We start from the raw sequence: 12,646 nt of genomic DNA on the forward strand, positions 1-12,646 counted from the left end.
GTCAGGACACTTTATCACTGCCACAGAAACGAAGCCAAGACTCTTCCTGTGCCGGAGTGTACACTTGAACTATGAGACAAAACCAACATTTCCTCATATCAGAGCAAGAAAACGGTCCCAGGCCTAAATGATCTCTAAATTCATGAGCTCTGTCCTTCCTTGACTGCTTTGCAGGGAGGGATGTTGGGTTGCACACTAAGCAGAGGTTTGTGGAGGATTAAATAGCTTTTCTCAGGGTTAGGGCNGCCGTCCTCTTTGTAGGCTAGGCTCCACTCTCCTAACAACCAGTTGTGTGTCGTAAGTGCCCAGCTTTGCAGCAGCTGCTCAGTACACTTGACCAAAGCCCAGGCTCCATGCAGCTGGCTGTGCAGGATCTATGAGTACCTCCAGTGTCCATCTCCCTATGGCGTCTCCAGCAGCAATACCACTCTCAGGAATCTGCTGCTCCTCAGTCCTAGGTAGAGCATGTCTTTCCCAACACCAGAGGCTGCAATGGCACTGGCCAGTTGGATTCTGCCCCTCTCTGCCCTGTAGCTGTGCTGAGAGGATCTTTTCTTGACCAGTCCAGCCCAGTTGAGTTTCCTCATATAGCCACCACTAGAGCATATATAGACTTGCACAGTCTCTAATAGTCAAGGGTGTACCTTAGGACATCTGAATTCCNTCTGAGAACTAATTCANGGCCNAGCTNGCACCCGTTTTGGGTGTTTGCTTAGGAGGCCTTTGACTGTGAACCTTAGCTCTCCATTGATGCTAACACTCCCATATTCCAGAAGTATTTCTCTGGGTCTCTCTACAGTGCTAACTCAGGTCATGGAACCTGTGTCTTCTGATTTCCATGCAAAGATAGAATCCAACCCTTGTAGGACACAGACACACCCAGCACAACAGGGGTCACTGGGCAGCCCCTGTGTAATCTTTTTCTAGAGCATTTCTTCTTTTTCTTAATTCTTCACCTTTCCATAGCAATGTTGTTACTGAGCTAGTGCAAGAGGATCACAATGGACCATCTTCTCTATAGCAAGGAATCAGTCTATAATCTGCCTTTGAACCTCAGCATCTGCTAAGATCAACCTGAATAAGTGTCTGCTCTGTGCTGGCAGCCTTGACGACATTCCTGTCAGCCATGGCCTACATAGCATGAGCTTGCCCCTGAATGAGTCACACCCACATCCCACCCTTACCTAACTAGCAGAGCTTTGGAGGAGACTTGAAACAGAGCTGAAGCTGGATGGGTGAGACCTTGGGATGTTGGCATGGGGGGAGTGGCATAAGATGTAAGAAGTACTTTCCACAGGGGGAGCAAATGTGTACTAAATTCTGTCCCCACTAATTGACATTTGAGCCACAGGAACCTTAGATGTTTGCAGAGAGGACCATGAGCTGGTAAGTCACAACGAGGCCAGGGTGTACCATCCAGCCTGACTGCAGTCTCCTGAGAAGAGATCAGGAGGCAGACACACACAATGGAGGTCCTGTGGGGTGCCATGGGGAGAAGGCACCTACCAGGTAAGAGGATCCTGGCTGAGAACCCACCCTGTCAATGCCTGATCTGGAACTTCTCCGAACATGCTTGAGAAATTAAGCATCAGCAACGTAGGCAGCCCCCGTGTAATATTTTTCTTTCCTGATTCTGGAGTTCTCTTTTTTCTCATTCCTTTCCCTTTTCTATAGAAATGTTATCACTGAGCCTGAGGTCACTGTGAGGGACATGCTTCTTAGTTTGTGTGGCTGGTGTGGGAGGCCACGTCTGGGCAGCCTAGGGGCCACAGGGCAGTCTCTGGCTGGGATAAAACTGCCCATGGGGAGGACGGACTGGGGACCTATGTGGTTCAGGGCAGCAGAACTGGAGCCCAACAGTGAAGGGACCCTTAGAGGAGATCTGGTAGGACACAGGACCAGGAGGGGTAGTATGCTTTGCATGGCCACTGGTCAACTTAACTGTGCCATGTTTCTAAGTGCCAGGGCCAGTTCGCATAGGAAGTGCACAGCAATTGTAGATTATTTGAAAAATGTTTTATTGACAAAGTACAAAACAAACAAAGAAAACCAACAAAGCAGACAGAGTCCTTAAAGACATCAGGGATCTCCAGGAAGTTTGAAGTCAAAGCCTTGAGTCTTTGGAGAACTTCCTGCCAGTCACAGGAAGGCAGGTGCTCACTTTTCATTCCCACCTTCCTTTTTCTTCCTGTTTGGAGACTCTGATTTCTCATTGGCTGAGAAGCGATGGAGAACTAGGCATTGGACCGGTGTAGTAGACTCACTCCACCCTCCGGTAGCCTGTGGCTCCAGGGCATGGCAATTCCTTGGACTTCTGCTCCAGCTAGCTACTATAAGAGTCCTGGGCTGTAAGAGTCAGGTCTGAAGGACGAGACTGCTGCACCATGACTCTTTCCAGCGTTCTTCACCTCTCTTCTTCTTCTTCCTTTGGCCTAACTGGAACCTGCTCCTCAGGTCCCTCTCCAGGAGGTCCTTGCTGGTCACCCAACCCCTGCTCAGTGGCCTCTGTCCCCTCTAGGGCTACACAAAGGCCGTGAAGCTCCAGTCCTTCTTTGTTGTGTCCCCGGTGTTAGATTTGATAATTCCAAAGAGATGGTGGTGTCTAGGTCTTAGGCCTGCAGGGCCAGAGCTGTCTGTGAATTTGCTCCTTTGCCTGAAAATCCAGTGTATTGAATCTGTGACCAGAAGAAGGATCTATACAAGAATCCCAACATGGATGGTTCTGTCCCCAAACCCCGAGAAACACAGGCCTTTTCCATATCCTAGGGTTCCTCAAAGTGGTAAGAAGGAACCTGGCAGGACACGGTAATGCCAAGGTCGCTGGAATTATTCAGTTAGCTTCAGCTGGGCCCAACTCTTTCTGACGTGGATAAAATCTGTCTCATTTTGCGGATCTCAAACCTGCCTTTTCTATCATGTATTCCTGTGAATTAGAAGGTGGTATGGACAGGGCTGGCACCATGTTTTGTCCCTTCTCAGCTGTACATTGATATTGTGGGCACTTGTCACTTCTTCAGTGATTGCTCTTTTGTCCCAACAGATTGGATATACTGTGGAGGAAACTATGGCCCTTGTGGGTCTATCCAGTGTCTTTGGTGCTTCTGTGATGGTGTTTTAGGTCCTGGTGGTTGTGGCCTGTAGCAATGTAATGTCCACATGGTCCTTCAGAGAGGGGAAGACATGAGAGTAGCTGAGTCTCGGGGTCAGAGGGTAGTGAAGTGAGCAGACAGTGCGATTTCAGTCGTGCTGCTTGGCATACTGGACAGAGTCCTTTGGAGCCTGGAAAATCCCCTGCCATTACAGGAGGTGGCCTAGGGCGCTTGTCCAATCATGTTCTTGTATTCAGGAACCAGTGTCTGCTTCAGCTCCACCACCGAGGAGAAGATCCACTTTACCTGTGAGACAGGGTGAATAAGACAAAGATAAAGACTGCATTCCCCTCCCACCTGAAGAGTCCTCTAGTGCTCATCTGGGCAAGTACTCATCCCTAGAGTCCCTCTCCAGCTGTGCGGGAGTGGGAAGGATGGATTGGTGGCTAGAGAGGGATAGAATAGGGCAATCGTAGGGGCAAGAAGTGCGAATAGTGTGGGGTAGATCATTGGACAGTATGGGAACAGGATGAAGATACAAAATGGGACAGTATGAGGACAATGTGGGCACTGCATAGGGACAGTGTGGTGATAGAGTGGGGTTAATACAAGGACAGAATGGGTGATGAGGTGAGACAGCACGGAACAAGGTACACCTGGGTCAGAGTGCGTTACACACTAACAGTGTGGGGAACAACATGGGAATTCAGGGGACAGTGGACAAATGGTGCAGGGAGAGAGTTGGGGACAACAGGGAACATTATGGGGCAGCAGGGTACAGTGTGAGACTGTGTGCAAACAGACTGGGGACAGTGGGATGGACAACATGGGCAGAATGTGACACTAGGGACAGTGTGAAAAGAGCATGAAAATACAGACAATAGCATGGGACAGCATAGAAGGGAACAAGGGGCAGTGTGGGGGCAGCATGAGGCAGCATGGGATAGAATGGGAACAGTATGGAGCATCGTGGAGACTGCACAGGACATTGTGAGACTGCAGACAGAAGGGTGGACAGCAATACATAGCATGTAAGACTGTGGATATTTAGCATGGGGCAGTGTGGGGTGTAGGTCATCACAGAGACAGTATGGGGAAGAGTGTGAGGACAGTGGAGACACTGTGGGGACAGTGTGGCTGACCTTGAAGAGTGTGACAGCAGCACTGTAGCACACACTGAGCAGGAAGAGGCTGATGAAGATGGTGATGGTCGTCCAGAGCCCGTCCAGCTCCCCATCCTGGGCCTCAGCACAGAAATCGTCCAGGTCTAGCCCTGAACAGAGAGGACGGTCAGTGTTTGTCCCAATAAGGTGGGGGTAGGGCTTGTGTGGCAGGAGGCTGCATGGAGGTCCAGGAGAAAGCTCTAGCTGGGCTGGGCTGGGCCAGCAGACCTTCCCTGGGACTCCATCTCTCCTTTTTGGACCAGAAACCTCAGCTCCCCAAAGTGCTGCCGTTTTGTCCCTGGGCTCAGTCAGACACACTGGACCTGATGCTGGCCTGGCCTGTGCAGGAGCTCATTCTGTGCCCCAGCCTTCAGTTTTGAGTGGCTAGCCGAGTCAGGGCCTGTGACGATTATGGGAAGTGTCTGTGTCGTTTGCCTGATCTTCTGTCTATTCTCTGATGACCAAGAACAGAGGGCCAGAGTAATCTCAGGGCCTATTCCTTGTGATGAGTGTACTTCAGAGAAAGTACACACAAGGAAGTAAAGGAAGTTATACAGCTTTGGAGGAGTGTCAACTGTGCGAGTTACGGGCACCAGCCTGAGGGTCAGGGACAGATTTGTCATGAGGGGACTTGTGTATATGAGGAAGGGTGTTGGTGTCCTTGGCATAGAAAAGTTTTATCTGTATCAGTGTATTTACCGTTTGTAAGTGCTGAGGGTGATCATGTGGGTAGACCTGGTACCTTTTTATCTTTGAGTACTGTATAGGATGCTCATGTGAGTTTCTGTGATATTCTCTCTCTCTCTCTCTGTCTCCCCCCCCCCCCGTGTGTGTGTGTGTGTGTGTGTGTGTGTGTGTGCGTGCCTGTGCCTGTGTAGATGTGTGCACATTTGCACATATGGGCCTTGTTGGCAGGGTGTTGTGTGTGCCTGTGCCTGTGTAGATGTGTGCACATTTGCACATATGGGCCTTGTTGGCAGGGTGTTGTGTGTGTGTGTGCCTTGTTGGCAGGGTGTTGCTGAGCAGGTTGGTTTTAATGGGTCTATGTTCATCCTCCACTTGGGAATCTGATAGCAGTGAGAGCTCCCTGCATCATCACCATATGGGATAGACTTAGCCTCTGGAAAGCTGAGCAGAGAGACAGCAAGGGTCTGTCTGCAAGACTGTGAGCACATGTATCTATTCTGTGCACTCAGTGAGATGCTTGGCCAGGAAGAGGGGTAAGGACAGAGGGAGGGAGGTAGAGGGTGTGTCTTCCTTGCTCTGGGGGTTTGTTAGACACATTCTGTGCCCAGAACAAAGTGCAAGCTAGACGACGGTCTAGTGAGGGAACTGCCTAGGGATAAGGCTCCACTTTCCAGGGAGAGGTAAATTCTTTTCATGCCAGGCGAATTCAAAAGTGCTGGGTATGGCAGTGCAGGGCTACGGGTTTTTCCTTAGTTACAACTCAGCCTCAAACCATGGAAACCCCTCATTCCATGACCTAGCTAGACTCCACGCCTCAGAAATCACCAGGACATTATTGCAGGGTCCCAAGGCAGTGCTGGGTGCTTTATTTACACAGGGGGGAGTGGAGGTAGGTGTCAGAGTCCTGTAGGACCAGAGGGCTCCAAGGACACTGGGATCATTTACCAGGAGAGTGGGAGAGGTTCTTCTCGGTATGGTGGTTGTGCAGGCCCTCATGTAACACAGAGCAGGTGAAAGTGTTTCCTGCCTCCCAATTGCTCTTCTGCACATTGAGCTTGCTGTAGAGGAAGTAAGAACCATCTGTGTCCAGGACGGGCTGAGTGTTCTTGTAGTTCTCCGCTGGCTGCCCATTCCACTGCCACTCCACAGTAATGTCTTCTGGGAAGAAGTTCATTATCATGCAGGTCAGACTGACTTCATTCTTGGTCATCTGCTCCTTGGGAGGTGGAATGGTGTATACCTGTGGAACCTTCGGTCTGCCTGTGGGTAGGTAAAGAGATTGGTCAGCACAGAGGTCACTGACAGGGCAGGAGTCTGTTATGGCAAGCTCTGCCTCTGGACTACTGCAGCTCCTACATCACACACTGCAGCTCCCACCTTTGGTCTTGGAGATGGTTTTCTCGATGGGGGTAGGGAAAGCTGCACTGTTGACCCTGCATTTGAACTCCTTGCCATTGAGCCAGTCCTGGTGCATGATGGGAAGTTCACTGACTGAGCGGAAAGTGCTGTTGAACTGCTCCTCCCGGGGTTGCGTTTGAGCTGTATGCACCTCCACACCATCTACAAACCAGCTGAACTGGACCTCGGGATCGTCCTGGCCGATGTCCACCACAACACACGTGACCTTAGGAGTCAGAGTGATGGTGAGCACATCCTTGGGCTTTGGGGGGAAGATGAAGACGGATGATACTTCTGGGACTGTAGATGAAGAAGAAAGGTGGAAATAGGTCAATACCTGGGCCACCCTCCAACATGGCCACTTGGGGACACTTGTATCTGGGGCCAGAGTGAAAGGCCTACTGACTTACCTGTACATATGCAAGGCTTACAACCGCAATCCCTGGGCACTGTGGAGAGAAAGCTATCTGTTACTGGGGTCTGATGGTGAGAAGCCACCAGGATAAAGGCAGGGTAAGTTTGACTCTGGTGTGAGATCATGCCAGGCTGTTTTGGGGTATATACTCAAATCTGTCTCTGTTTGAAGATATATGGGCACCCAACCCAGGATATTAACCAGTGAGTGTAAAGGACATAGAAATCTCCAGAAGGGAGAAGAACAACTTTTGATCTTCTGGGCTGAGATCCATTTCCTGGTGATGGCTGCCCAGCCTGGTTGGTCTAGGCAGGCTAATGGTGAGCCTCACCTCTAGTGAACCCCTCCTCCCTATATGTCCTCTCACCAATTTTCTTGTCCACCTTGGTGCTGCTGGCCGGGTGGGCAACGTTGCAGGTGACTGGCTGGCTGGGCCAGGTGCTGGAGGGGACAGTCACTGAGCTGCTCAGAGTGTAGAGGTCAGACTGCAGGACAGCTGGGAAGGTGTGTACACCGCTGGACAGGGATCCAGAGTTCCAGGTCACGGTCACTGGCTCAGGGAAATAGCCCTTGACCAGGCATCCCAGGGTCACCATGGAGTTAGTTTGGACAGCAGATCCAGGGGCCAATGGATAGACAGATGGGGGTGTCGTTTTGGCTACAAGAAAAAGTATATGTGATTACACTGTCAGATAGGACAGGATCAAACCTTCTACAAGGCTGTTCTTTTGCACTCTTCCCATGTCTCCGACTTTCTACATGGAGTAGGTGATATCCAATATTTGGGCCTGTCAATGTCAGGATCACCAGGCCAGATGAGACCTGAGGCCATTGAGCCCAGTCCCGTTCCTAGGATACTTTCAGGAAAGCGCCCCACCTTCTTTCCAGTATGGGTATCTGTGTTTGCCTTCCCCCCCCCCCCCCACACCCAGCGGTCGAATGTGGGCATCTGTGTTCCACTGTTAAACCTCTTATACCTGGGTCATATGGTTGCACACAATCTGGACAACACTGAAGCACAAGCTGAAGTTGGCACATTCCTGCAGCCTACAGTCCCTTCCTGTCTTTGCCCACCTAGCCATGTTGGCTCTTGATATTTTCTAAGCTGCTTCTCCTGGCCTTGGCCTGTTCACAGATGGTTCCTGTTCTTAGGTTCCCTGAACTCTTCATAGTCCGAGAGCTCTGGCCTTAGCTTTGTTTTGCAGGCATTGTCTTTTTCAGTTGTCTTTGAACGAAGTACGTTTAACACTCTCTATTCTTGCATCAGGATTCACTTCTTGCCCATACACAAACCTCTAGATTAGCCTCCATGCCTACTCCCTATGAAGTCAACCCAGGCTCCTAAACATGTGCTTTGACATAACTTTTTAGCTTAGTTCTCCACAGTTCTTTCCCCCCAGTTCTTAACAGTCGCCACCATCACCCTCACTTCCCAGGGCCTCAGTATGGGCCTCTCTGGCCTGGCTGCTCAGTGCCCACCACCTCCTTGCAGTGTAGTCTAACGAGAGCTTGGTGAACTCAGTCTTGGCTTCTCCTCTCTTCCAGTGTTGCCTTCACACTGCCCAGGGTTCTGCCTGTGCACGGGACTTGTGTTGCCAAACATAGAGAAGTCCCTTTCCTTTTTTTTTTTTTTTTTTTTTTTTTTTGTAGTTTTCGAGACAGGGTTTCTCTGTATAGCTCTGGCTGTCCTGGAACTCACTTGGTAGAGTCTCTTGCATTTCTTGTGTTTGTGTTTGCTAGGTTTTCTCAACTTCTCAGACTCACTGAAGCTTTTTTTTTTTTTTTTTTTTTGTAGCACAGGGCTCTTGAAGTTGGACACTACCACCTTCTGTCACGAAGCTGGCCATTCCCTCCCCTGGATTATCCCCTTGTTCCTTGGATCCTTCCCTTTATCCCCAGGGCCACGCTAGTCTCTGCTACACCTGAGCTCTAAAATCTCCTGCACAGCCCTGATGCTCACCCTCCTTTCCTTCTGTAGGTTGGCCCTGTGTCCCCTGTGTTGTTGGGACAGATTTGATCTTCCTGCCTTGGGTCTGGATCACAGCTAGAGATCCTGACTAAAGAGCTTCAGCCTGTATGTTTCCACTGGCAATGTCAGCCCTAGGATTTTCCCCTGTTCTGGTTCCTGCTCAGCCAAAGGTTCTTCCTGAGGTCCTCCCATCCCCTAGTCTGTTTTTCTCTTAGACCTCAGCTATTCTTGGTGCCTGCAGCAGTTCAGCATTTTCCAGTATTCAGTGTTCCTTTAACTCTGCCTCTCTGTCCTGAGTAGAGTACTTCAGTAGGCCCCTGCTAGACCTGACCTGTTTTTCTATCTTCACCTATGCCCCTCCTGGGACTTGGGGCTGCCTACTGCCCATCTAGTTGTTCCCCAGCCTTCTTCTCCCCTGTCAGTGGGCTTGCTTCCTGAGCACTACCTCCAGTGGGCCCCTACTCTTTCCCAAGGACAGTCCCCTGTAGTCTTCTTCCCTCCCATGACCTCCTGGATCGTGAGTCTTGTCCTGTTTTCCTGATCCTAGCACTAGCAGTGTCCTTGCTCCTCTAGGCCCCCTTTATTTTGTTACCCTGGCTTCTTGAGTCCAGAGAAGCTTGGGCCTGTTGCTGCCATCAGAGCAGACAGCCAGATCAGCTCCAGCCTAGACCTCCTTGCTCTTTTCCCTTCTTGCACTCCAGCATGAAATAAGCATAACTTCTCCCTCCCCTCTGCTGTTGGCTCCCTATCACACCACCATTTCACCTCTGCCTCGTTCCTCAACCCCTGGCCCTGGTCCCAGCTAATGTAGCTCAGGGCAGTGAACTGGCCCTGCATGGTGTCTCATTCAGCTGTCTGTACACACTGCTGCCTGCCTGCCTGGTTCCCTTCAACTGTTCAGCCAGAATCTCTTCTACTCCAGTCTGCTGTGCTCCGCAGTAGCTGCACAGCTCATCCCCTACACCCTTACCTGCCTTAGCTCTGTTGTAGGTGCTCATCCTGGTTTCCTACCTCCCATTCTGCTGAGGCTTCCCTAATGGAAGGCTCACCTTCCCTGGCTAACTTGCAACTGTCCAGTCTGGTTCCCCACACCTGCCTCAGCTGACCCGCAGTTGCTCATTCTGGACCCTTACACTACCAATTGCCTCAGTTTCCCTGCAGATGCTCAGCTTGGTCCCCACACACTCCTAGAGGCCACACTGCCCATGTAGCAGCTTAGCATGACTTCCCACACCCCCATCCACCCGATACCCTACAGTTGCTCAGGCTGGTTCCTTTTATACCCATCAGCTCCAGCTCCATGGTAGTTTTTTCAGCTAGGACACTCACACTACCACACAGTTGTAGCCGAGTCTAGAATCCTCCATTACCACCTACCCTTTTCTCTTCTTGGATCACTGCGCATACGCAGACTATAACCTGCTCCCCTGTGTCTTCTCACCCTGGTTCTCCGGCCCCTTTTATCCCAGCTACCCTGCAGCTGCTCTGGCTGGACCTCCACATAGCTGCAGCTCCCCTGTAGCAGCTCAGCCTGACTTCTTACAGTTCCACCTACCCCTGATGCTCTATAGTTGCTCATCCTGGAACAAAACACTCCCAAGTGCCCTAGCTCTCCCGTAGCTGCTCAGCCTGGTACCTTTTACACGCACCAGCTCCAGCTCCCTGGTGATTTTTCCAGCTAGGATGCCCACAGTCATCCAGGCCTCAGTTTCCCTGCAACTTCTAAGCCTAGAATCATCTAGCACTCCCTACCCAGCTTCCTTGTGTCTACTCAGCCTGGATCCCCACATTCAGACTTTATCTTGCTCCCCACTGTTTGCTTAACCTGGCCTCCTTCCCCTGCCCGCCTGCCCGCCACCATAGCTCTCCTGTAGCTGCTCAGCTTGGTACTTTATACACAGTTATCAGTTTCAGATCCCTGGTATTTGTTCAGTTAGGACTCCCACACTTCCACTTGGTTGAGTTTCCCTGGACTGCTAAGTCTGGAATCCTGCATTACTCCCTACCTCAGCTCCCCTGTGTCTACTCAGCCTTGNCCTCTACCTACCCAGGAGATCCTGCTCCCTGTGTGTTCTTAGCCTTGTTATCCCCCAGCTCTCCACCTACCCCAGTTAAGCTGGAGCTGCTCAGCCTGGATCCCCACACAATTAGCTGCCTCGGCTCCCATGTAGCTCCTCAGCATAGACCTCCACCTTCACCTACCCCAGCTAAGCTGGAGCTGCTCAGCCTGGATCCCCACACTCCCACTTGCCTCAGTTTCCCTGCAGACACTCAGCCTGGACCTCCACTTTCATACTAGCTCCAGCTCTCATGTAGCAGCTCAGCCTGACTCCTTACATGCTTACCTATCCCTGATCCTTGGTTGCTGCTCAGCCTGGTCTCCCACACCCCATTAGCTTGAGATTCCCTGCAGTTGCTCAGCTTGGTACCTTACACATCCATCAGCTCCAGCTCTTTAGTATTTGCTCAGCTGTGTCCCTAGTACTCTCACCTGGATCAGATTCTCTGTGACTGCTTAGAGTCCCCAACTACTACTTATCCTGGCTTCCCTATGAGTACCCAGCATGCACCCNACCCTGTGCCAACTAGCTCCTGCTCTTCTGTAGTTTTTGACTGGGTTCCCACACTCTTACCTGCCTCAGCTTCCCTGTAGCTGCTCACCCTGATGCCTTCATCCTAACCTGCCCCTGTTCTTCTGCAATGACTTAACCTGCACCTGTCCTGACACCCCTGGACCTGCTCTGCCTGGATCTCCACACTTTCACCTGCCCCTGCTTACCTATAGCTACTGTGCCTGGGTCCCCACAATTCTACCTGCCCTGGCTCCCCTATAACTGTTCTGCCTGGATCCCCATACTTCCACCTGTCCCTGATTACCTGTAGCTGCTGTACCTGGATACACTTTCTTCCAACTGTCCTGGTTTCCCTATAGCTGCCCTGCCTGTATCCCTTCTATCTGTCCTTGCTCCCAAGGCACTGCTCTGCCTGGATCCACACATTTCCACCTGTCCTGGTTTCCCTATAGCTGCCCTGCCTGTATCCCTTCTATCTGTCCTTGCTCCCAAGGCACTGCTCTGCCTGGATCCACACATTTCCACCTGTCCTGGTTTCCCTATAGCTGCCCTGCCTGTATCCCTTCTATCTGTCCTTGCTCCCAAGGCACTGCTCTGCCTGGATCCACACATTTCCACCTGTCCTGGTTTCCCTATAGCTGCCCTGCCTGTATCCCTTCTATCTGTCCTTGCTCCCAAGGCACTGCTCTGCCTGGATCCACACATTTCCACCTGTCCTGGTTTCTCTAGAGCTGCCCTGCCTGGATTCTCACAGTTCTACTTGTCCTGTTTCCCCTCAAGCTGCTCAGCTTGGATCCACACACTTCCAGTTGTCTTGGCTCCCCTGTAGCTCTTCTGTCTGGATCTGCATTCTTTATCTCTCCTGGCTCCCCTAGAGCTACTCTGCCTGGATTCCCATTCTTCCACTTGTCCTGGCTCCCCTCAAGCTGCTCTGCTTGATCCACACTATCCAGCTGTCTTGCCTCCCCTGTAGCTATTTTGTCTGGATCTCCACAATTTTACCTGTCCTGGCTCCCCTATAGCTTCTGTGCCTGGATCTCCACACATCCTCCTGTCCAGGCGCCCCTATAGCTGCTCTGCCTGGATCCCCACACATCCACCTGTCCTGGCTCCCCTATAGCTGCTCTGCCTGGATCCCCACACATCCACTTGTCCTGGCTCCCCTATAGCTGCTCTGCCTGGATCCCCACACACCCTCCTGTCCTGCCCCCCACCCCCATAGCTGCTCTGCCTGGATCCCCATACTTCCACCTGTCCTGGCTCCCCTATAGCTTCTGTGCCTGGATCCCCACACTTCCACCTCTCCTGCCCCCCATAGCTGCTCTGCCTGGATCCCCAGACTTCCACCTCTC

General features: G+C 51.5%; 2 gene segments (V, D, J or C); both read right to left on the reverse strand.

Moving 5' to 3' along the window:
* LOC110324105 overlaps window positions 1–12,646 on the reverse strand; it is a 127,207-nt gene that overhangs the window by 16,102 nt on the left and 98,459 nt on the right.
* The window catches only part of LOC110324162, a 13,959-nt gene continuing 3,316 nt past the window's right edge, over window positions 2,004–12,646 (reverse strand). Inside the window, 6 exon segments of the C gene segment in view lie at window positions 2,004–3,395; window positions 4,232–4,362; window positions 5,885–6,199; window positions 6,317–6,637; window positions 6,748–6,786; window positions 7,120–7,410. Of these exon segments, the coding sequence occupies window positions 3,312–3,395; window positions 4,232–4,362; window positions 5,885–6,199; window positions 6,317–6,637; window positions 6,748–6,786; window positions 7,120–7,410 (1,181 nt within the window).

Source organism: Mus pahari, chromosome 7, assembly GCF_900095145.1.
Source record: "Mus pahari chromosome 7, PAHARI_EIJ_v1.1, whole genome shotgun sequence".
Lineage (NCBI taxonomy): Eukaryota > Metazoa > Chordata > Mammalia > Rodentia > Muridae > Mus > Mus pahari.